General features: G+C 53.7%; 1 protein-coding gene across 17 annotated transcripts in view; it reads left to right on the forward strand.

Annotated features, from left to right (window-relative positions):
- Sulf2 (sulfatase 2) overlaps positions 1-22,016 on the forward strand; it is a 98,453-nt gene that overhangs the window by 62,770 nt on the left and 13,667 nt on the right. For all 17 annotated transcript variants that reach the window (XR_015446073.1, XR_015446074.1, XM_004858086.4 and 14 more), the window contains 7 exons: positions 272-423; positions 9,935-10,104; positions 14,740-14,890; positions 16,215-16,390; positions 18,758-18,886; positions 20,078-20,134; positions 20,475-20,601. Coding sequence is in view for 15 of the 17 variants with exons in the window: in XM_004858086.4 (XP_004858143.2) it covers positions 272-423; positions 9,935-10,104; positions 14,740-14,890; positions 16,215-16,390; positions 18,758-18,886; positions 20,078-20,134; positions 20,475-20,601 (962 nt within the window). In the remaining 2 variants the exon portion in view is untranslated. The remainder of the gene's footprint in view (positions 1-271; positions 424-9,934; positions 10,105-14,739; positions 14,891-16,214; positions 16,391-18,757; positions 18,887-20,077; positions 20,135-20,474; positions 20,602-22,016) is intronic.

Here is a 22,016-nt window from a genome sequence, read left to right on the forward strand (position 1 = left end):
TGAGCCCAGTCTGCTACCTTAGTGAGACCCTGTCTCAAAATAAAAAGACTGGGGCTGTAGCTCAAGACGGAGGCCCTGGATTCACTCCCAGTAGCACCAAACACCAGAACAAAACACAACAAAAAATAGCGCGAAGGGTCCCTGGGCCCTGCTGGCACCACGGCAAGCATGGTGGAGGCTGTGCTGCCCCCTGGCATGGGCGCGGGGCATTCACGCCAAGTGAGACTTGCTGCCTGCCTTCTCATGTGGCCTCTGCCCCTTGTCCCCCCAGCTTTCTTCGGGAAGTACCTCAATGAGTACAACGGCTCCTACGTGCCGCCCGGCTGGAAGGAGTGGGTCGGACTCCTCAAAAACTCCCGCTTTTACAACTACACGCTGTGTCGGAATGGGGTGAAGGAGAAGCATGGCTTCGACTACTCCAAGGTAAGCTGTGTGCGTCCTGGGGACGGGACACCCACTTCGTGGGTGACCTGGAGCCTCCACTCCTGCCTCCGCTCAGACTCTTCCTCTCTCAGAGGGTCCCTGAACCGTTCTCCAGGCGGCCGGGGCAGGGGCACTGCACAGCAAGCCGGCATGGGGCTCCTTCGGCTTGGCGACTCTTGAGATGGGCCGTGTGGTCAGGTCCGGATTAGCGTTTCGAGGGATGCAACCGAGGATGTTTTGGTTGTCTCCGGTTTGAATCCGTCAGGAATTAAGCTGCTGAGCACGTCCTTGTACACGGCTTGTGGTGCACATCTGTACCTGTTTCTCTCTCTGACCTCCTGACGTGCCTCATGGGGACACACTGTCTATTCAGTGGCTGAGCCAGTTTGCACTTCTGGCCCAAACGCCCAGGGTTCAGGTGGCTCAGACTCCTCATCTGCGCACCGTGTTGTCTTCATCAGAGCCACCTAGCCGTGAGCCAGTGGTGCTGGGCTGTGGTGTCGTCACCATGGTGTCTGAGGACCAGGTGTGTTCAAGTGCATGAGAAGAGCCCCTTTGCATGTGATAAGTACAGGACACAGAGTAGCTTAGCCCAGGGCAGGAACAGATTTTAGGAATATTTTGGGCTTTACAAACCAGACAGTCTCTGTCGCAGCCTCGCAGTTCTGCCACCGGCCTGTAGGAACAGCTGTGACAATATGGACAGTCACAGGCGTGGCTGCTGCGTGAGTCAGCTCTGTCGCCAACAGAGCTCCTGAGATCACCAGCTTCGCAGAGAAAAAGCGTATTTGACTCATGTTTTCTGAGGTTTCAGGCAGTGGTCTTTTGGCCTTCATAGGACATCATGGTGGGAGGTCTCTTCGCCTCAAAGAAAAACAGAGGGGGCCAGTGGCCCAGTACCCCCTCAAGGACGTCCCCAGTGACCTGACTTCCTTCCTCTGGGCCCCACCTCTCAAAGATCCTCCCGATAGTGGCACAAGATGAGGACCTATCCTTCAACACAGGGGCCTTCAGGGGACATCACATGTCCAACTCCAGCAGCTGTGTGCCAGTAATGCTGTGTACAGAAACAAGCAGCAGGGCCAGGGATTTAGCTCAGTAGTTTTGCCACCTGCTGTGCAAGCACAAGGACCCAAGTTCGATCCCCAGTACCAAAAAAGAGAAAAACAGAAACAACCAGCAGGCCTGATTTGGCCCGGGGTAAAGTCTCCTGACCCCTGGCTTAGATGATGATGGTAGTAATGAGGAGGAAGAGGAGAAACTGGCATCTGTATTTCCCGTTTCCAGAATACATATAGTATATATGGAAACGGTCAACTCTCCCTGCCCCGTCCACATCCTGAGTCTGCTCTGGTATCCACATAGCTGGTACAGTCTTCGTCCTACTGTGAGATCCATCCTGTCCCCTCCCTCCCCAGCCTTCAGATTTATAAATACTAGCACCTCATTCAGACCTTTCTAAACTCCTGCCTGACCCATGGGCTGCAGCCTCTGCGGTGCATCACATTGTCCTTCTGCCACCACCTTCAGAGACTGTGGAGCGAGTGTCTTGTGTGGAGTCAGCACACAAAGTTCGGAGCCCCAGCCCTGACACGCTGAGTGTCGCCTTGTACTTGGGTACAGCACTCACTCCTGAGAGCCTCACTCGGCTCTGGGGGATGGGCACTTCTCTACTATGTGCTGGGCACTGTGCTGAGTGTTTTATGTGAAGTATTTCCCATCTTCACAGCATCACACATGGCGAGTGCACTGATCAACCGTGATAACTCACTCAGCCCCAGCCACAAGTGCTTATTGAGAGCCTGCTGGGTGCCAGCTACTGGGGGGTAACAAAAGCAGACTCATTCACTGTCCTTGTAGGGCTCACAATCTGGCAGCTAAAGGTGTGTCATGAACTATGAAGTGATGTGCACACATGTTAACATCAGAGCACCTCACCACAGTGCGCACACACACACACACACACCAGCCCCGTCTCCTGTTCTGTCAGCCCAAGAGTGAACCATATCAACCAGACTGGCCTTGCCAGTTACTACGCCCTGTCAAAGGCTTCAGGGCTGCTCTCCTGCCCCATGTTTATCCACAGCTCACTCAGCTTCCCTCCTGTGAAGTCTTCTCAGCCTGCCCTAGTTACATGGTTATCCTTTCTTGACTCAAACTGGCTTCTTTCAGTTGTTTGTAAACAGGAATTCAACTCAAAATGGTTTGAATGGAGAGAAAACCTGTTCGCCTACTGAACTGAAAATCCGGTAGTAATGGTATCAGGCGTGGTTGGACCCAGAAGTCACTTCTTTCTCTCCTCTCTGCTCTGTGTTCTTGGTCTCTCACCTCATTTACAGATGGACTTTCCCTCCCCTCCTGGTAGCACTGTGGCCACCCTTACATCCTCTCACTTCTGCTGGGCTGCAAGCAGGGGGTCTTTCCCAGGATCCCCAGCAAGTCTCCTTGCTTCTCATTGGCCCTGAAGCATTACATTGTCTGTCCCTGAGCCAATCAGCATGTGTGCGTCTGAGCCCTTCCTAGGAACACAGGCTGAGAATAGAGGCCCAAACAAAATGGAGTTGCCACTGGCCCAGCAGCCAGAGAACCCCTTGCCTTCCCTTTCTGGAGGCACAGCACATTCTGGGGCTCTCCTGCCTTTTGACAACAGTCGAGGCTGATAGCTTCCTGTGTGTACATCAGTTAGTTCAGACCCAGGGGACAGAAACCATGTGTCTCCCGTATAGCACCCACCTGCCACCCCCTGGTCCTCATTCAGCACGTAATCAGCTTCCATTACTTTCTTAGCAATTAATTGCAAAGTCCTGGCGAGGAGAGAAAATGAGCATCCCTGCTGGACTCCTTGGGAACAGAAATTACAGTCTCCTAGGGCTGAACACACTGTCTGCCTTCTAGCCTCAATGCCAGCAAAGTCTCTAAATATCCTGCAAACCGTTCCCTCCTCTCATAATGCCTCCTCGCACTGCGCTCGGCTCAGAGAAGCCTGGAAATCAACTTACCCAGGGGCCCTTGGGGCTGAGGCTAGAACATCTGCTCTTTCGCCTGCTTCCTGCCATAGATCATGCCCCACAGATGGGAAGAGCCCCTGAGGTGGGGTGCCGGGATTCCTGGGCTCCCAGCGAGCAGGGGCCTGGAAACAGAAGCATGATGACAGGGACACCAGGGGGCTTTGGGACCAGAACTGGCTCAGGTCCAGGGTTCAGATCCTGAGAGCAGCATGGCAGATGGAGGCACAGCAGTGGGCTGGGGACTGGGAGCCCGGGCTCAGGGCCTGTGCTTGGTGTCTCGGTCCGCCTGTGTGGCCACCATGGGACACCTGAATCTGGGTACTTTTGTTTGTTTGTTTTGTTTTGTTTTTTCATACCTGGGATCGAACTTGGGACCGTGCCCTTGTGCGGTAGGCGCCGGAACCACTGAGCTAAATCCCCGGCCCATGAATCTGAGTACTTGATAAGGAAAAGAGGTTTGAGAGGCTCATGATTCTGTCTGGGTGGCCCAGGTAGCGTAGCACTGGCTTGTGGTGAGGGCCCCTGGTGGCCTCACAGCAGGGAGAAGAAACTGGCAAATGTGAAAGGGTCAGGTGCACAAGGCAGCGGAGGCAAGCATGCAAGCCCAGAAAGCCAAACGCGCTTCATTAAGACCTGCTCTTGAAGGCACTAGCCCAGGCCCGGGAGACCTGACTCACTCTGGAGACCGGCATTAACACCTCCCCGGCCACACTCCCCAGCCCAAGAATGGCTTTTGTGCTTTCAGCTAGCTTTTAAAAAGTTAAAGTAGGGCCGGGGATTTAGCTCAGTGGTTTCTCCGCCTGCTGCGCAAGCGTAAGGACCCGAGTATGATCCCCAGTACCAAAAATTTTAAAAAAATTTTTTTAAAAAGTCAAAGTAAAAATCAAGAGTAATTTTCACGTGGTATATACAAACTGTAGAATGTTATTCTGCTTTTAAAAAGAGGCTACTCCTGCTGGGCATGGTGGTACATACCTGTAATGCCAGCATTTGGGAGGCTGAGGCAGGAGGATCACCATGAGTTCAAGACCAGTCTGAGCTACACAGCGAGATCACTACTTGCAGTGATCCAAGTGCTGGGATTACAGGTGTGGGCCACCACGCCCGGGTCCCCTTTCACTGAAGAATCTAAAGTCATGAACTGCACAGAAGCAGAAAGAAGGGTGGTTGCTGGCGAGCAGAGGGACGGGGAGTTGCTGGTTAGCTGGTGTAAAGTTGCAGCTATGCAGTGAGTAGGCTCCAGAGTCCTGCTGAACCACGCTGTGCTTACGGTGCCAGTCCCGAGCTCTACGCTTAGAACTGTGTTGAGAGTCGATCTCCTGTTTTCTCTCTAATCACAGTAAATTTCCTAAAAGAATAATTTTCATGACACGTGAAAACCCATGAAATGAAAACTTGCTCTCCTAGAGCACAGACGCGACCACGTGCTTCCGTGCCTCAGTCCTCCCCGCTGCACTCACAGGAAGGTGTCATTGATCCCTGCCCAAAGCCGCTGTTACCTAGCGCGTACGACCTCTCACTAGTAATTCTCTTGTGGGAAATAAAAAGGTGGACCAGATGCCCCAAAATAGAAAGGACTTGGTGCTAAGCTGTGGGCGCATTGCTTAATCTGTGACCTCCGTTTCTCCCTCTAAGATGAGTACAATATCCTCTTCTCGAAGCTCGGTGCTGATCAGTCGAGTTCATGGATAACAGTGTGAGCCTCTGCTGGTGATGGGTTTTGGGGTCCGGGGCTTTCCTGAGTGCCGTGCTCTGGGCCCTCACCCCACCGTCTGAAGACAGGACAGCTCATTAGCCCACTTGCTGGGTGCAGAGTCTGAGCGTTCAACAGTGTCAGGCCTGGAGCACCCAGCTAGCAGGGATAAAGCTGCGTTTGAACCCGCTCTGTCTGACTCTGGACCCATTGTGAAGTCTCTTTTCTCCTGGAAAAGATGCAAATCTCTTCAGAAACTTCTGGGGAAGCCCAAGGTTGAGGGATGACCACTGTGATTTGCAGTGGAAATTAGAGAACTCTGCTGCCTGTGGAAGCCAGTGGCTCAGGAAAGGGAGGCCCTGTATTTATGGCTGACTTCAATGACTGACTTCCTAGGGAAGAAAGCAGCTCCAGTGGAGGCTGCCACCCCACACACATACCCCTCACACCGGGGCTGGGCAGTGAAGCCCTTGGTGTCCAGGCCCAGGCTTAAAGGAACCCTTGGAACTCATGCGGGGCTTCCCCAGCAGAAAAGGTAGGCCTGGAAAGAAGGGAACTCCAGTTTGGGGAGATGCCCTGTGAAATTTGGGGGGACTCCTTGTCTCAAGCAAGTAAAACAAGGCAGAAACTCAGGCTTCCGAGGGACAAGAGCGTGAGCAACCCCTGGGAGGCATCAGCAGAGCCACCTTGGGGCTCACCTGTGCCTTTTTGTCCTTCTGGTCACTTTCCCAGCAGCCAGAGCAATCTTGAAGGAGCCAGAACATCCACCCCGAACAGGAGAAAGCACCCAAGGGACAGGACCATCCCAGCCCTGCACAGACACAGACACCGCTCATCTGTGCTAAGTGAGGGCATCAGCTGTCTCTTTAGCAAATAAAACAGATGAGGGACTGACCCACTCTGCTTTGCGTACACAGCCATGGTCAGGTGACTGCTTGGGGAACACAGGCTAGCAGTCCTGCAGACGTGGTTAAGTGGGTGGCAACTGGGGATGCCTCCAGGAAGGCCCCAGAGCAGGTATCCCAGCCACCCGGCTCTCTCCAGCGGTCCCTTCCACATCCTGGCAGAAGCAGAGTGCCAAGCCCTGGCATTGTAGCCCACCTGCTCAGGCATGCTGGAAGTGTGCAAGGCAAGGGCTGGTCCTGCTCACACCGGCTGTCCTGGCCTGGGTGTGGGGGCGGGGCTGGCCTCAGCAGTTAGTGAACAGGGCACAGCCTCCCCTGGGGCGGTAGTGACCAACTTGTCTTCCCACCTGCTCACTTGGTTGACCCCCCGACTGAATCTCGAAGACCTCCCCCGTGGCCCACCACGCACATCAAACCCGCCTTGTCCAGATCTGAACCCTGCACACGCGTGCACACACACACACACACACACACACACACACGCACACGCAGTCCACCTCACCCTCGCCTGTTCTCTTTCTCCTGGACCCCTGACTTTGTACCCTTTCCCCAGCCACCCGAACCAGAAGCCAGTAGGGCCAGGGAGCCACCTGTCCCATCTTATGCCCTCCTCAATCCAGTCAGTGACCTGGTCTGTCTCCCTCCCACACGAGGCTGCAGTGTCACCACCACCACGCCCAGACCCCAGTCCTTCACTGTTCCCTGTCAAGTGGCCAGAGAGATGCTGGTTCTCACTGGCCTCCCCAGGGTCACCGCCTGCAGTGGAGCTGGGGTGGCGTCCCCACCCAGTCCATGTGGAGGGAGGAAGGAGGAATGTGCTGATGTCGCTGCAGCTGTCGGGGTAGCAGGCAGAGAGGAGGGAAGACTGCAGGACCAAGAAGGACGAGCAGCTCTCGGGCAGGCAGAAAACCTGCCAAGCGCCAGGCTATCATAATTCCTGGCTTAATCTTATCAAGAGCCGACTGTGCAGGGCACAGTGGCAGGAGCTTAACAGTTATTAGCACTTGAAACTCTCAGCCCGCCTGAGAGGCAGGGGCAGAATCCAGTGTAGGACTGAGGATGTCACAGAGCCCATGGGAGCCCAAGTGTCCCTTCTCAAGCCTCATCCCCCTCCTGTCCTGCCGCCTCTCCTGGAGGTGTCCAGGACCCAGATTTGGTGCTTATTGCTTTATGTCAGCGGCAGGTATCCCAGACATTGCACAAGACTGTGTGTTCTTAGACATTTTTTTTTTTTTGGTACTGGGGATCAAACTCGGGACCTTGCGCTTGTGAGGCAGGCGGCGGCACCACTGAGCTAAATCCCTGGCCTCTGAGACTTTTATATAAGTAACGCTATATCCACAGTCTGTCTCACCCAGTGTGACATCATAAGACTTCTCCATGTTGGGACATTTAGCCATCGTCAGATGAAGCCACGTGTGGCCCATGTTGATCATGTGGCTCTGGTTTGTTCTTTTTCACTTCACTCCATAACTCCTCCCATTGTTATTCTTGTCGTGGGAATGGAGAGTCCTGGAAGCATGATTCAAAATGTCTACTAATCACCCACCAACAGTTTTCTAGCTCTAGAACCCAGCAGCGGATATGGCTTGGTTGTGAAGAGCAACAATCCTCTTTCCACCCATGCCACTGGCCAGAAGCATTGAGTTTCAGCTGGTGGTTCCCTTTGTCACTTTAAGAACATGTCTAGCTGGGTGTGGTGGTGCACACTTATAATCCCAGCACTGGGGAGGCTGAGGCAGGAGGATCACTGAGTTCATGGCCAGCCTGGGCTACATAGTGAGTTCAAGACCACCCTGAACTATATAGCTGTCTCAAGAAAAAAATGGCTAGTGCCTTTAGATCATGCCTATGGCTATAGCACCAACTCTGTGATTTATATAATATATTCTATGTAATAGATTCAACAAAGCCCCCTTCTCAAACATTTTCTTACCCATTTTTAAGATCACTCCATTAAAAACAATTGAAGGAAAAATATAAAGAAGTATAAAGTAGCAAGTGATATCCTGCCCTTCTCTCTCCTTTTCCCAGTCCTCAGTTAGCACTTGATAGCTATCCTTACAAGTTTTTCCTTGATGTTCAGAACTTCGAGGTCAGGGTTTGGCTTCTCCTGTCTGCTTTGCTTCCCCCTTCTCCTCTGTCCACTGGCCTTTCCCTTTCGGTGTATTGTGGACAACTTTCCACACCAGTGACCACCAACCTACAGCACAGCATGGCATGGTGTGGCAGCAGTCCTGTCAGTCACCTGTCCCCCTCTGCTGCTGGTCACTGCACTGTGCATCTGCTCTGTAAGTGGCACCCCAGTGGTCACCTCTGTTCTTGCAGACAGAGGACACATGTGCCTGAACTGTGTGCCTGAAATGCATGAAGCCATCACAGCAGGGATACATGTGGGATGCTTGGCTTCAGGATGGAAGCTGAAGCCCTCTTTTTATCTTTTTTTTCTCGAAAATAATAATCTCTCTTTTTGAAAGTGATACTTTGGGGCAGATGCTTTTTAGGAAGCAGAGTAAATTTTAAAATCTCAAAACCATCAGGAGGAATCCACAGCTAAAGATTTACTAAGTTTTAAAAGGGCTAGGGGGCCAGGGATGTAGCTCAGTGGTATCGAACCTGCCTGGCAAGCACAAGGTCCTGAGTTTGATCCCCGGTTCTGAAAAAAAAGGGGAGAGTGGCTTATGCACATCTCGACCTCTTAGCTGAGCTTTTAAAGCCCTCGGTTTCTGGCTATTTTCTTTTCCTTCAGTTCTTCTGGTGCCTCAGTTTTCTGAAGACTGTGTGTGCTGTGTGTTTGTGTGTGTGTGTGTGCGCGCGCGCGTGCATGCGCACATGTGTGCTGCTCCTTGTATCATCTGTTTTATCTACTGTCATTGTCACCCTCTTTCTGAGGCGCCAGCTGTCACCCTGCTGTCTTCTCTGGTCCTAGGACACAAGGCAAGCTCTCTCTCCTTCAGGATCAGTGATTCTCAAGCCTGGCTACACACTGCCATCCCGTGGGGAGCTTTTAGAAAGTCTGTCGCCTGGGCTGAAACACAGGCTTATAGCACCTGCACTTGGAGGTGGGCCTGGCCTGGAGGGTCAGTGAATCCCCCAGGGGCTCTAGCCGCAGCTGGGCCTGAGGTCCAAGGGTACACACGTGCCTGCACCCAGCTCCTGCTCATCATTGAGGTCTCAGCTGCCACCTCCTCAGACAGGCCCCCTGGCTGGCCCGGCTAAATTCTGTTCCCCCATGTCAGCTCCCAGTTCCTCTCAGATGGCACATCTCCTTGTCTTACTTCCTTCATTCGTCACATCTTGTAACAATCCTGGTTCTTTATTCATGTTTGTCTGCTCCTGTCCCCAGCGTAGGCCCTAAGGGGATATAGGGATGTGCCCATCCCACAATATGGAACTCCCAGAGACTTGAAAAGATGGCAGACTGAGGAACCAAGACTCAAGAGTCCTGGGTCCAACACTTAGCAGCTGTGTGACATTGGACGATGCACTAAACTTCTCTGTGCCCTAATTTCCTTTTTGAAAGATAAGAATTGTTGTCACATCCACTTCCTATGATGGTATGAGAATTAAGTGAGCTAATACAAACAAATACAGGATAGTTCTTGGCACATCATAAGCACTCGATGTTCACTGCTATTCTTTTAATGTCTATCTCTCACGCAGGAATGACAGATGGCAGTTCTTCCCCAGTGCTCCCCAACCTGTGCTCTGCTGCTTCCTCTTCTGAGTGCCACACCATTCTGTACCTTTCACTTGCTGATTTCCTGTCTGTCTGGCCTCTGGACTCGTTGGCTCCTCAGGCCAGGGTTGGTTTTGTTGGCCGCTGTGTCCCAGTCCGTGCGTGGCACCTACAGGCACTCAGTACACATACACGGCTCCTCACCGCTCTCCTCTCTCCCCGCCAGGATTACCTCACAGACCTCATCACCAACGACAGCGTGAGCTTCTTCCGCACGTCTAAGAAGATGTACCCACACAGGCCGGTCCTGATGGTCATCAGCCACGCAGCCCCTCACGGCCCTGAGGACTCGGCTCCCCAGTACTCACACCTCTTCCCCAACTCGTCCCAGCACATGTAAGCCTCAGCCCCAGCTGGCAGAGCCGCGGGGGAGCTTGGAGGTGGGAGGGCCGGGCTTTAGGGATCACGAAGACGGCTGGGCCTTCTCGAGTCCTCCCAGCTGAGGACCCCAGGAACACACCACTGGCCTGTGGCCGTGCTGGGATCCAAATCCAGCCAGCCTGGTTACAGACCAGAGCAGGAGGTGGAGTCCTTAACTTGGGACCCAGGTCTTCCCACCACGATCAATGGCCAGAACTGCACTGCAAAGCTTCCTAATGAGCCTGTGGGTTTTCTTTCCTACATTTAAGAACGTTCTTCAGAGAAGGGGCCCGGAGCTCCCCCAGCTGCTGACCGTGGTGGGCTTGGTGCTAAGCCTTATCACATGGCATGCGGTCCCTTGGTACTCACGGTGGCCCTAGGTGTATCAGTCACCCAGTGCCACATAACGCTGTGCTCAGACATTGAGCAGCAAGTGTCTGAGTGTCAGGGATCTGGGAGTCACTTCTCTGAGGTCCTGGCTCAGGGTCTCGGGTTCAGGCTGAGGGGAGGTGGCAGCTGGGGCTGTTGTTACCCGAGCCTTGCCCCTCTGGCTGGTTTGTGCCATGTGGGCCCCTCCAGGACTGCACAAGTGTCCAAAGAAGACGCTAGTGGCGACGGGGTCCTGGGACGACACTCGGAGAAAGAGGCCAAGGTGGAAGCTGCCGTCTTATATGCCCAATCTCAAAGTGACCCCATCACACTGCCGTGTTCTGTTGGTCACACAGAACACGCTGTGTAGGGTTGGGATGACCAAGAAGTGGGGACCGTTAAGGGCCATCTCTAAGGGTGCCCATCACATGTGGGGCCCCATTTTGCAGATGAAAAGACTGAGGCATGGAGAGGTGAGGTAACAGGTACCTGAGGTCACCCAGCTGCTCAATGGCAGAGCTGGGATTCAAATCCAGTTCCCACTGGTGTGTCCCATCTCTGCCCACCCCTCTAGGTCTCCTCCATCCAGCTGGCTTGGTTTATCTTTCTGGAAAGTACTCTGGGTTTTCATTTCCACAAACCACCTCCCACTTAGCCATGATACTCATCAGTCCTTTCTGTGACATTCCAGGGCCACAAGGACGGGGCAATTTGGAATCTGCCCAGACATTCAGGGTGTTTAATTTTCATTAAGATCAGAATACATTGCCCTCCTCACCCACCTCGCTGTAATGACTTTCTGACAGCACTTGGAGTGGCTCAGAGGGGAGAATACTGGGGTGTTACCTTGTATGCCACACCCCCCACCCCCGCAGAGGATCAACTGCCTTCCTGGGGCCACAGCGCCACCTTCAGGCCCAGGCCGGCATTGTCGCCTCTGCACATCAGACTGCCTGGCTCCTGCACACCTGCTCCCCTCCACCCTGGGGTGGGGTCCCCAGCCTCCCTTCCCACCCCTGGCTTCCGTGATCCAGGCCACCCATCCCAGGGACAAAAAGCAAAGAGGGCCTCTGCAGCTCCTACAGAAGAGGGGTTGGCTGTACCCCCGTGGCTCCGAGTTGTGGGATGAGATCATTTGACATTGCCTGCTCAATTGTCCCTTTGAAATGAAAATTACAGAAATTGAAAATGAGCAGCACCTGCTGTTGCTTACTCAGAGAACCCTCTTTGCCTCATTAGGGGCAAGTTTGGAAGGCTCTTTTGTCTCTGGGGTATAATGACATCAAAAATTCTGCAGCTAGGACATTTCATTATGACATTTCATTCAGTCAAGGGGGGCTGAAGAGGGGACAGACCACACAGTGCAGCACAGCGCTGGGTCTTTCTGTTGCAGTCTTTGGTCAGATCTCTCTTGCCCCCAGCAAGACTGCCTTGTCCCTTGTCCCTTGTCCCAGCTGACAGATGCCGCTGCCACCGCCTTACCCTGACCCATTTGCCCATTCCCCCTCTCTGTGCCATGCGCATACATACACTGAAGTGTAGACAGAGGTACACACCAACACAGGCCACATAGACGCCAGACAAGACAGCCACACAGCACAAACACACCCGCACACACATACACACAGTACAGACACATACACAGACACACACATGCAGACATACCATACACATATACCAACACATCCACACAAACAGGTACACACAGACCCGCAGACACACAAGAACAACTAGTTATACAGACACACAGATGCACGTATAGACAAGTACACACAGACACATACAGACACACAAAAAGAACACACCAAAAAGTACAGGCATACAAACACACAGAGGTACACATAGATAACCAGATACAAAAGCACAGGTTAAACAGATACACAGGCAAGCACACAGGTGGACAAGCACACTGATATGTAGCGCAGACACACAGCCATTGGCCCACGGAGTTTCCTTCCCTGGTCTTCTAGTGGGCTCAGGGCCACCCCTTTCCTCCCTGGGGCTGTATTACAGCCTGGAGTGGACGGCTGCTATTCACGGCTCTCAGGCACGGCCTGGGGGCCCAGTCACCCACCCGAATTCCGTCCCAGGGAAAGAAGGGGCTGTTCCCTTGGGGCTGAGGGGGCGCCCAGACCTTCCCCAGGTGCCCGGGGAGAAGAGAGGTTCGCATGGTTGTTCAGGCAGAGGGACCATGCGGGAGCCCTGTCTGATGCAGGCGGCTTGCTGCATGGGCCCCCAAGGCATGGCTCCTTCTTCTGGCCTCAGAATCTCTCAAAGGGATCTCTTGGCGAACAGGCTGCAAAAGTCACATCATGGACCCCCGGGCCCTCGGAGCCTCAGACCGGCTCTGACACACCACAAGGCTCAGCAGCTCTGCTGACCCCGCCCCGCAGCCCTCCTTTCAGTCCTCAGCAGGAAGGAGGCCTTGTTCCCGAGAATGTTCAACACACAGGTCAGGCCCTGAGCTGGCCGCAGGGGAGAGCAGCGCTCTCATAATCAAAGGAAGCATGGGCCAGAGAGGATTTAGCAGCAGGAGGCTACAGATCGGAGAAGTCCAGAAGGAGTCTCCAGGCTATAACTTCCACCCACTTCACATAGCAACGGTCTCCCCCGTCAGGCTGCTGAAAGCTGCAGCGTCATCATGTCTAGGGGCACTAAGATCCTGAAGTGGCAGGAGTTGGCCCTGCACTTGCAAGGCCTGTCCTTCCACTCCCTCCTGCAGCCCCTCAGCCCTTGATATCCAGAAGCATCATTGGCTGGGGCGGGGGTGGGCTGTGAGGGGGACCTGGGCCTCCAGCGTCATCAGACCCACCATGAGAGATGCCCCCTCCTCGGGATGAAGAACTGTTTCCTAGTAGTGGTGTAATGCACCTGGAGACCCTGCATGTTGGTGGGGTTTTCGGTGCCTCAGGTCCCTAGGTCCGCCTGAGCAGAGGCGACAGAAGGTCCTCTTGGTTTGGGATGGAGTGACACGATACTGGAACCATACAGAGTGCCAGGGCCAGGAGCTGAGTTCATCTTTGTGTTTCTGCTGCTTAATTCTCCTGCAGGAACCTCTCAGTCAGTTTTGCCCAAGCACCTGTGATGTGAGGGGCCCTAGGCTGGCCCTGGGGGCTGTTGGTGCTAATGTGGGGGTGGTGGGCATCTTGGCTGCCTGAGTTCAAGCCCAGTGTCTGCCTGTGGCCAGTCAGATCCCTCCTTCCTCACCCAAGGAGAGTGAAAATATTACCAGCTCCTCAGACTGTTCTATTAAATGCGATAGTAAAAGCTGAGTCCTTCAAACTACCCAGCACATGGTTGCTGCTCAGTAAAGGTCTCTGTGTATTTGTCATTCTTCACTGTAGCTGCCACACACCAGGAAGCCCAGGGCCCAGGGCTCTCTTCCTCACTCAGTGAGACCCTGAGCTGGTCCCAAACTCCTCTGACCAGCTCTTTAGTAAATGAGAGGTCCAAACAACTGGAAAGATAATTGTGAATCTTTTTTTTTTTTTTTTCCAGTACCGAGGATCGAACTCAGGTCCTTACCCTTGTGAGGCAGGCAGCAGAACCACTGAGCTAAATCCCCGGCCCAAAGTATTGCACTAAATTCTACAGCTATTTTTTTTTTTTGGTACCGGGGATCGAACTCGGGTTTGCACTTGCGAAGCAGGCGGCAGAACCACTGAGCTAAATCCCCGGCCCTGGAAAGATAATTATGATAGTTAAGGAACATGGTATGTCCCTGATGTGGGCATCTGGATGCCATCCTCAAAATTTGGGCCATATGTGCATAACTATAATGTACTTGATTTTTAAATCCATCCTTTACCTTTTTAAACCAAAAATCCATTACAGAAGGACACTGTATAGATCCCTCCCCCACAGTGACTGCCCCTAGTCACTGCTGGAGCAGCTGAGAAACACACACAGTGGTTCTGGGAAATGAGACCCCAGCTGGCCTGCTGAACGGGGCCCTCTGTGTTCTTAAAAAAGGGAAATGAGTGAACTCCAGAAAGTGTCACAAAGACTGGCACCAACCTCAGGCTTTGGCCTGAGACAGCAGGAAAGGGACTGCTTTTCTCCCTTTGTGGTTCAAGGTCACTCTGTTCCACCTCCCAGTGAGAGGGTGTTTAGCAGAGCCCCGGCACACCAATGTCCCTCATCCCCAAATAGAGCAAGCCACCTATGATGGCCGCTCATCCGAGGTGCATCTGGGGGCCCAGGCCAAGTACCTCGGCCTGACCACTGTGTATCTGCCACCAGCACACCGAGCTACAACTACGCGCCCAACCCGGACAAGCACTGGATCATGCGCTACACTGGGCCCATGAAGCCCATCCACATGGAGTTCACCAACATGCTGCAGCGGAAACGCCTGCAGACCCTCCTGTCCGTGGACGACTCCATGGAGACGGTAGGTCCCCCTCCTGGGCTTGGCCTGAGCCCCAGCCACTAGGATTGAGCTCTCCCTGCTTGTGCCTGAAAGCCGTCAGCTGGAGGCAGGGAGAGAGACATGCCAGGGTGCTGCTAGACCTAGGAAAAAGGCTTGGAATGATCCAGGCCAAACCTCTACCTTCATGAAACTTCCATTCTTGATCTGTGCTACCCTGTGTGGCAGCCACTTGTGGCTACACTTCTCCCATTTACATTTTTAACAGCTTTATTGAGATCTACTTCATATACCAGTAATTATGTTCATTATTGGGTGAATATTGAAGTCACTCAACTGAAGTGTACAACTCAGTGGTTTTAATATATTCAGAGTTGTGCAGTCACTTCCAAGTTAATTTTAGAACATTTTCATCACCCCAAAAGCCCATCAACTTCACTATGGCACTCCAGCCCGTCTCAATGTCACACACACACATGCACACACACATACACCACACCCCTGCAACCACTGGGCTCTGTCTCCATGGATTTGGAGTTCTGGACATTTCGCATAAATGGAGTTACAAAGTATATGACTTTTGCCACTGGGATTTTTGTTTATTTGTGTGTGGGTTTTTTTTCACTTAGCACAGTGTTTTCAGGGTTCATCCACAGTGTAGTGTGTGTTCAAATTCATTCTTTTTATTGCTGGATCGTATTCCATTGTGTGGATGTGTACCACACATTTTCTCCCTGGCTACTCAAATTCATTAAAATGCCATCACATTTACATTGGGCTCCTCAGTCACACTTGTCACAATTCACATGCCCAGTAGCCCCGGGCACTAGCTGCCACCACACTAGGGAGTGCAGCCTTTAACATTGCCATCATCACAGAGTTCTGCTGGGCAGCGCTGTCATAGGGCACAAACTCCTGCCACAGGCCCCATCAGGCTTCTTTCATTCATTGGTTCATTCAGTGGCATTTATTAAGGGTCAGTGTACATGGGACACAGCAGGCAGGGAACAAGATAACAAGAGTTCCAGCCCTGTTGGAACTTCTGTAATGCAGAGAGCTGTAACCCAGAAGTAAGAAATAGAAGATGAAAAGTACCCTGAGGAGGGGCTGGGGATTTAGCTCAGTGGTTCCAACGCCTGCCTTACAGGTACCAAAAAAAAAAAAACAGTACCCTCAGGACCTGGGGAAGGGGGGGTGCATTATAAATGCGATCCTTGGGGTCTTGCTGGGAGGTGACCTGAAATGAGTGAGACCAGCTTGGAGCTCAAGCCCCTTGTCACTCACTCCTGGGTCAGTGGTGGGCAGGGCCCATGGCCCACTGCTCCTCAGCTCCTGGCCTCCGTTGCAGATTTACAACATGCTGTTGGAGACAGGAGAGCTGGACAACACCTACATCGTCTACACCGCTGACCACGGCTACCACATCGGCCAGTTTGGCCTGGTGAAAGGGAAGTCCATGCCATACGAGTTCGATATCCGGGTCCCATTCTATGTGAGGGGCCCCAACGTGGAGGCTGGCTCTCTGTAAGTGCATCACCCCCACTCCTGGGCTCCTAAGGGCTAAAAACTGCAGCCCAGCAGCCAAGTCACACCCCTGGGTGGCACACGATTACAGCAGTGCCAGCTGAAAGAGCCATTATGTCACCCTGGTGGATTCTGACCCTTCTGATGAGGAAGAAGCCAGGAGCAGTTAGCACCTGTGAAACAGATTGTTAGTGGTGAGGCAGTGTGCCAGGAAATCAGGGCAGGGCGTCTCCCCAGTCTTCCTAGCAGGTGGGAAAGGGCCTTGTTCCTAGCATCTGTTGGAGAGGAAGCCCAAGCTTCCGCCAGGCAGCCAGTTACCCTGACAGCAGCTGAGCCAGCTCCTGGGGGCAGCACTGTGAACCATGTCCCTCCCGTCCTTTCCCAGGGACCACGTGAACCGCAGCCCTCAGCCAGCCATTCTCCTTGGCTTAACCTTTGCAATGACGCTGCTGACAGCAAAAGTGCTCTGTCTGGGGCAGGGGAGATCAGAGCAAAGCCAGTAATCGTGGCTGCAGCTGCCGAGGATCAGTTGGGGTATCAGGGAGACCAGCCCAAGCGAAGGGAGGTTGGAAAGGCAGCTCCCCTGCCATATGCTCTCACTTCTCCAGTCCCCAGAGGAGGAAGCATTTGCAAGGATGATGCCATCAAGAAGCTCTCGCTTTCCATCTCTCAGCCTTACCTTCTCTGAGCTGGCTTCACCTTCTAACAGCCGTTTGTTTGCTGATAGCAGGATCAGATCAGCAGCTTCAAACTTTTGGCCATCCAGCTTCGGAAACCAAACATGGTTGGAAGAAAAGCCCCAAGGATGGCTCTTACTGTTCTGGTTTTGAGTGTAGCCCTGCACCTCTCACTGTAGCCAGGGGTGATAGAAAACCTGGGAGACCAGGCCAAGCACATCAGGCAGTGGAACCTGGGCAAGGCCTGAGTCAGAAGCTATTGACCCAACACAAGCCATGCATGCTGGCTGGGAAAAGCCACCGGCATCCTTCCCACCCTGGCCAGGTGGGACCTCAGCTCCATTGTTAGCTGGCTGCTGGCATGCAGGATCATGCCTCCCCCTCCACAGTGTTCTCCAGCTCCCACGCCTGCAAACTGAAGCCTCTGTACCTTGTGTGGGCCTCAGAGCCCTTGCACTATGCAGCTTCAGCCCACCTTCCCCGAAGCCCCTCGCACACTTGGCAGCCTGTGCAACACTCACCAGCACTGGGCTGGAGAGAGGCAAGGTTCTTGAATGACTGGGAAGGGATGGGGAATGCATCTGTCTTGCCCTCAGCAGGCACTGTGCCTGTCACATACACCATACTGAAAGCACCACAAAGGAGACAGGAGACAGGAGGAGCGGCAGATCTATGGTAAATTCTCAACAGGGTCCTAGGAAGGGCTCTGCACCGGGTCTGTGCTGCAGTGCAGTCACCACAAATGCAGCAATGTGAAACAGCGCCCGCACTGCCGGCTCCTCTGTGGTCAGAGGCCGGGCCCACTGTTCAGGTCCAGGTGCACAGTCCGCACTGGCAGACTGCGGCAGTGCACATGGAGGACTTGAACCTGACAGCCTGCCTCCCAAACTGTCGCAGGGGTCCTCACTGGGGGCACACGTATGGCAGCTTGCTCTTCAAAGCTGGGAAGATGACATGCCCTGTCACACGAGACACAGGGACAGTGCATCCCTCACCATCCTATTGGCCAACCACAAGTCCAGCTGCACCACGCTCACGTGTGTCTGTGTGTGTGTGTGTGTTAACTGGGGGGGGGGGGGGCAATACTGGGGATTTAGTCCAGAGCTGCCTTTGCAACGAGCTACATCTCCAGCCCTTTTTCCACTTTGCAAGTCATTAAGTTGCCCACACTGGGCTCCAACTTGGGATCCTCCTGCCTCAACCTCCCAGAGACCTGGGATTACAAATGTGCATCACCATGCCCGGCTAACTCCTCGGTAATAGTTGAGGAAAGAACTTCAGGGTGAAGTCGCTGTCCTACAGATCTCTGCAGAAAGAACATTAAGGCAGAGGGCACAGCAAGGGGGCCACTCACATGACAGGTGGGAGAGCCTGAGGCCAGGCTGTGCCCAGCTCCAGAGGGGCAGCAAGGGGCGGTATGTGCCCTGAAGACCTGATGGAGAGCCCTCCTTCAGTGGAGCAGGGGGTCCACCCAGCACTGTGTTGTGTCTGGAGGCTTAGAAGGCAAGGGGCTGAATGCAGGGCAGGGGCTGGCTTGAGTTGGGGCCACAGGAGAACTGTTGAGGGTTGAGGTACCACAATGCAGAGTCCTCACCTACAGCCAACAGTCCCTGGTGACCCCTCTGCCTCCAGCTGCCTCTCCCCTAAGCGAGGCCAGGTGGCCAAGTCCCTGCTCTCCCTGTCCGCTCAGGAATCCCCACATCGTCCTCAACATTGACCTGGCCCCCACCATCCTGGACATCGCCGGCCTGGACATCCCCACAGACATGGATGGGAAATCCATCCTCAAGCTGCTGGACATGGAGCGGCCAGTGAACCGGTGAGGAGGGAGTGGGGCAGGTCCAAGGGAAGGGACACTGGGCTTCCCAGCCTGTAAACATTTAAGGCTGACCATGTGATGTGGGTCTGGAGGCGGGGCTCTATGCCCCCCCGCCCCGTGCTGACCACCGACCTGCTACAGGAGAGGAAGAGGGTCCCTCTTAAGATTTGGGCACTCACCTGGACTTGAGGACCCTGTGGGGCTAAGCTTACACACAGCCGGAAATAACAATAGCAACAGTATAACCATAGGAGTTCGCTCTAATTGAGCCCCTGTTGTGTGCCAGGTCTTGTTCTAAGTGCTTTGCAGGGGACGCTGTCATTTCCATTCTCACAGTAACTTGGGAGTAGGCATTCCTTTTATCTCCATTTTACCATCTGGGAATCTAAATCCCAGAGAGACTGGGTGACCTGTCAGCAAGTCTGGATGCAGCTCTAGGAATTCAGACTCTTTGCTTTTAATGACGGGTAGTGTGATGGGAACATGTTCCTAGGTGTCCTAGGAGCCAGAAGGGAACCGAAATGGTGATCAAAAAACAGGTGGGAAGGGGGAGCTGAGCCACAGCAGGGAAAGGCGGGCAGAAGCGACATCTCGTGGCCAGTGCTGACACTGCACAGCAGGCCCCTGGGCCCAGGCGTTACTTCAACCTTAGGCTTGCTCTGATGGCTTCCTCCTTGCCTCCCAGAGTCTAGGCCTGGGGGTGCTATCAGTTCACACTGAGCCTCCTCCTCCCAGTTAGAGGCCAAGTGAGTATGAGAGTGTACATGCATATGCGTGGGGGCAGACACTGCCTTGGAGGCCAAGAGCCCTCGGCATCAGGGCACAGTGGGAAATGTGCTCTTGGCCTTGGTGTGCCCATTTAGCAAAGGGAAAGGGTAGCGTGGCATTACACGAAGCGCACACTCCAGGACCACAGCTCCAATTCTAATGAAGCAAAGGAAAAATTCCCCATGACAGCGTAATTAACTGGAAGTCCAGACCACTGCCGCATCCCTCCGGGCACTGAGATGCACATGCACAGCCGCAGTTTCAGACCCACAGCTTGGGGCATGGGGCCACTCACCTGACCACTGCCCAGTCTGGCATCTGGACTGTGGAGCAGGCTGGCTGTGGGAATAACTCCTGCCCAAGAACAGGAGGATGTTAGGGAGAGACCCCCAGAGAAGAAGATGGAGCACGCCTGTTTTCCAGGTTTCACTTGAAAAAGAAGATGAGGGTCTGGCGGGACTCCTTCTTGGTGGAGAGAGGGTGAGTTCAAGGGCGCTGAAGACCTGGTGGGAGGGGAGGAGGGAGAATGTTCTGACGTGGAGGCCATTCCTAAAGCCCGTAACTCGGTGGCCTGTGCTTGACGCACAGTTTGCATCTAGAGGCCGTATGTGCCCTTTGACATGTTTTGTCCAGCCTGGATAACATCATGGTTTGTTCATTTATCGCCAACTCATGCCATTCAGGGGGTTTCCTATAAAATCCCAGTTTCTAAGTCCTGAAACTCAGCAGCTCTGGTCAGCTGGTCCACATCCTCCACAGTGAGGGTGAACCACAGTGCCAGGCCTCCTCCAGCGCTGAGGCCCTGCCCCGTCCCCCACAGCAAACTGCTCCACAAGAGGGACAGCAGCAAGGTGGATGCCCAGGAGAACTTCCTACCCAAGTTCCAGCGTGTGAAGGACCTGTGTCAGCGCGCCGAGTTCCAGACAGCGTGTGAGCAGCTGGGGCAGGTGAGGCGACCACCGCAGCCACCCTGCCGCCTCCCTCCTCCCTCCTTCAGGGCCTGCGTGTGGTTCCCAAAGTGCCACAGACAGCACAGTACACTGGGACACTCATAGCAGCCATCCCCGTCTCCGTAAGCTCTGGACCTGTCGGGTCAGAGGACAGTGTCCTGTGGCGTAGGTGTGACCTTGGTTCCTCACCAGCCTCTGACTGTTACACAAGGGATCCAGCAGGCCACCACAGGAGTTAACTTTATTTTCACTCTCTTCACTTTTATGGTTTCCTCTTTGTGGCTGGTCTTCCTTTTATAGGAATAATAGGAAACGGTTCTGAAAAAGTGAATTGACTCTAAGAACTATTAGGGTAGCGTTCAGAGATGGCGGGTGCTGACTGGCTTTTCTGAGGCCCGGGAGGTTGAGGTGGGTTCTGGAGGGGAACGGGGAGGGGGACTGTGAAGGGGTACAGGTCAGGGGGTGGTGCTGGGAGGAGGCTGGGGCAGGCAGGCAGGAGGGGACACTGCCTGCCTCACAGGAGGGGATGTGAGGGGCAGGAAGCAGGAATGTGCTATCTGCCACCAGGTGAGAACAGCCTGGTGACGAGGTGGGTACAGCAAGCAGGACCTTGCAGAGCAGGCAAGGACACTTCTATCACAGCTCTAGCTTCTCCTAGCTCTGTGACCAGGGCACATCCCTCTGCGTCTCTGTGCCTCATCTTGAAGAAGGCATGATGACAGCATCTGCCTGCCTGGGTAGAGCAAGTTGCATTTAACAAGTTAGTGCCCACCAGCCAGTGCTTGGCATGTGGTAGGTGCTCGGTAACCACAGGGAACAGATCCAACTGATGTCCTGGGAAGCTCATGTGAGCATAGAACAAGCCCTAAATAAGCAGGCAGCAGGTCAGAGCAGGTGAAAAAAGCATGGAAGAGAACCCTACTGCAGGACCCAGGGGGGCTCTAGGAGGCTGGAACTTAGCAAGAGAATGAGAATCAATAAGAGATTATGTACAGATACCTTTCTGACCAAATGCTGACAACTGGATGTGTGCATGGATACTGACTCCCTTATATGGATCTACTCCTTGGGGAGAGGGGGAAAGGATTTTAAACGAGGTGATCCAGGAAGGCATCTGCAGAGAGATGACATTGAAGCAGAGATCTGAAGGGTGAAAAGCTCCAACTTCATGAAGAGCTGGAGAAAAGCATTCTAGAGCGCACAAACAGCAAGGGCAAGGGCTCTGGGCCAGCAGCACATTTGGGTATCAGAAGACTTTTGGGGCTGAAGATGGAGCAAGGGCAGAAGAGTAGGAGGATAAAATGCCTGAAGAGGAGGGGGCAGAGGCCAGACTGCAAGGTACAGAAAACCAGAGCCAGTTGTGTGGGTCTTTTCCTAGAGACAAGAGCTCTTGGATGGTTTAAAGTAGGAGA

Source organism: Heterocephalus glaber, unplaced genomic scaffold (assembly GCF_053883595.1).
Source record: "Heterocephalus glaber isolate CG9 unplaced genomic scaffold, H.glaber_assembly_v1.0 deba00001673, whole genome shotgun sequence".
NCBI lineage: Eukaryota > Metazoa > Chordata > Mammalia > Rodentia > Bathyergidae > Heterocephalus > Heterocephalus glaber.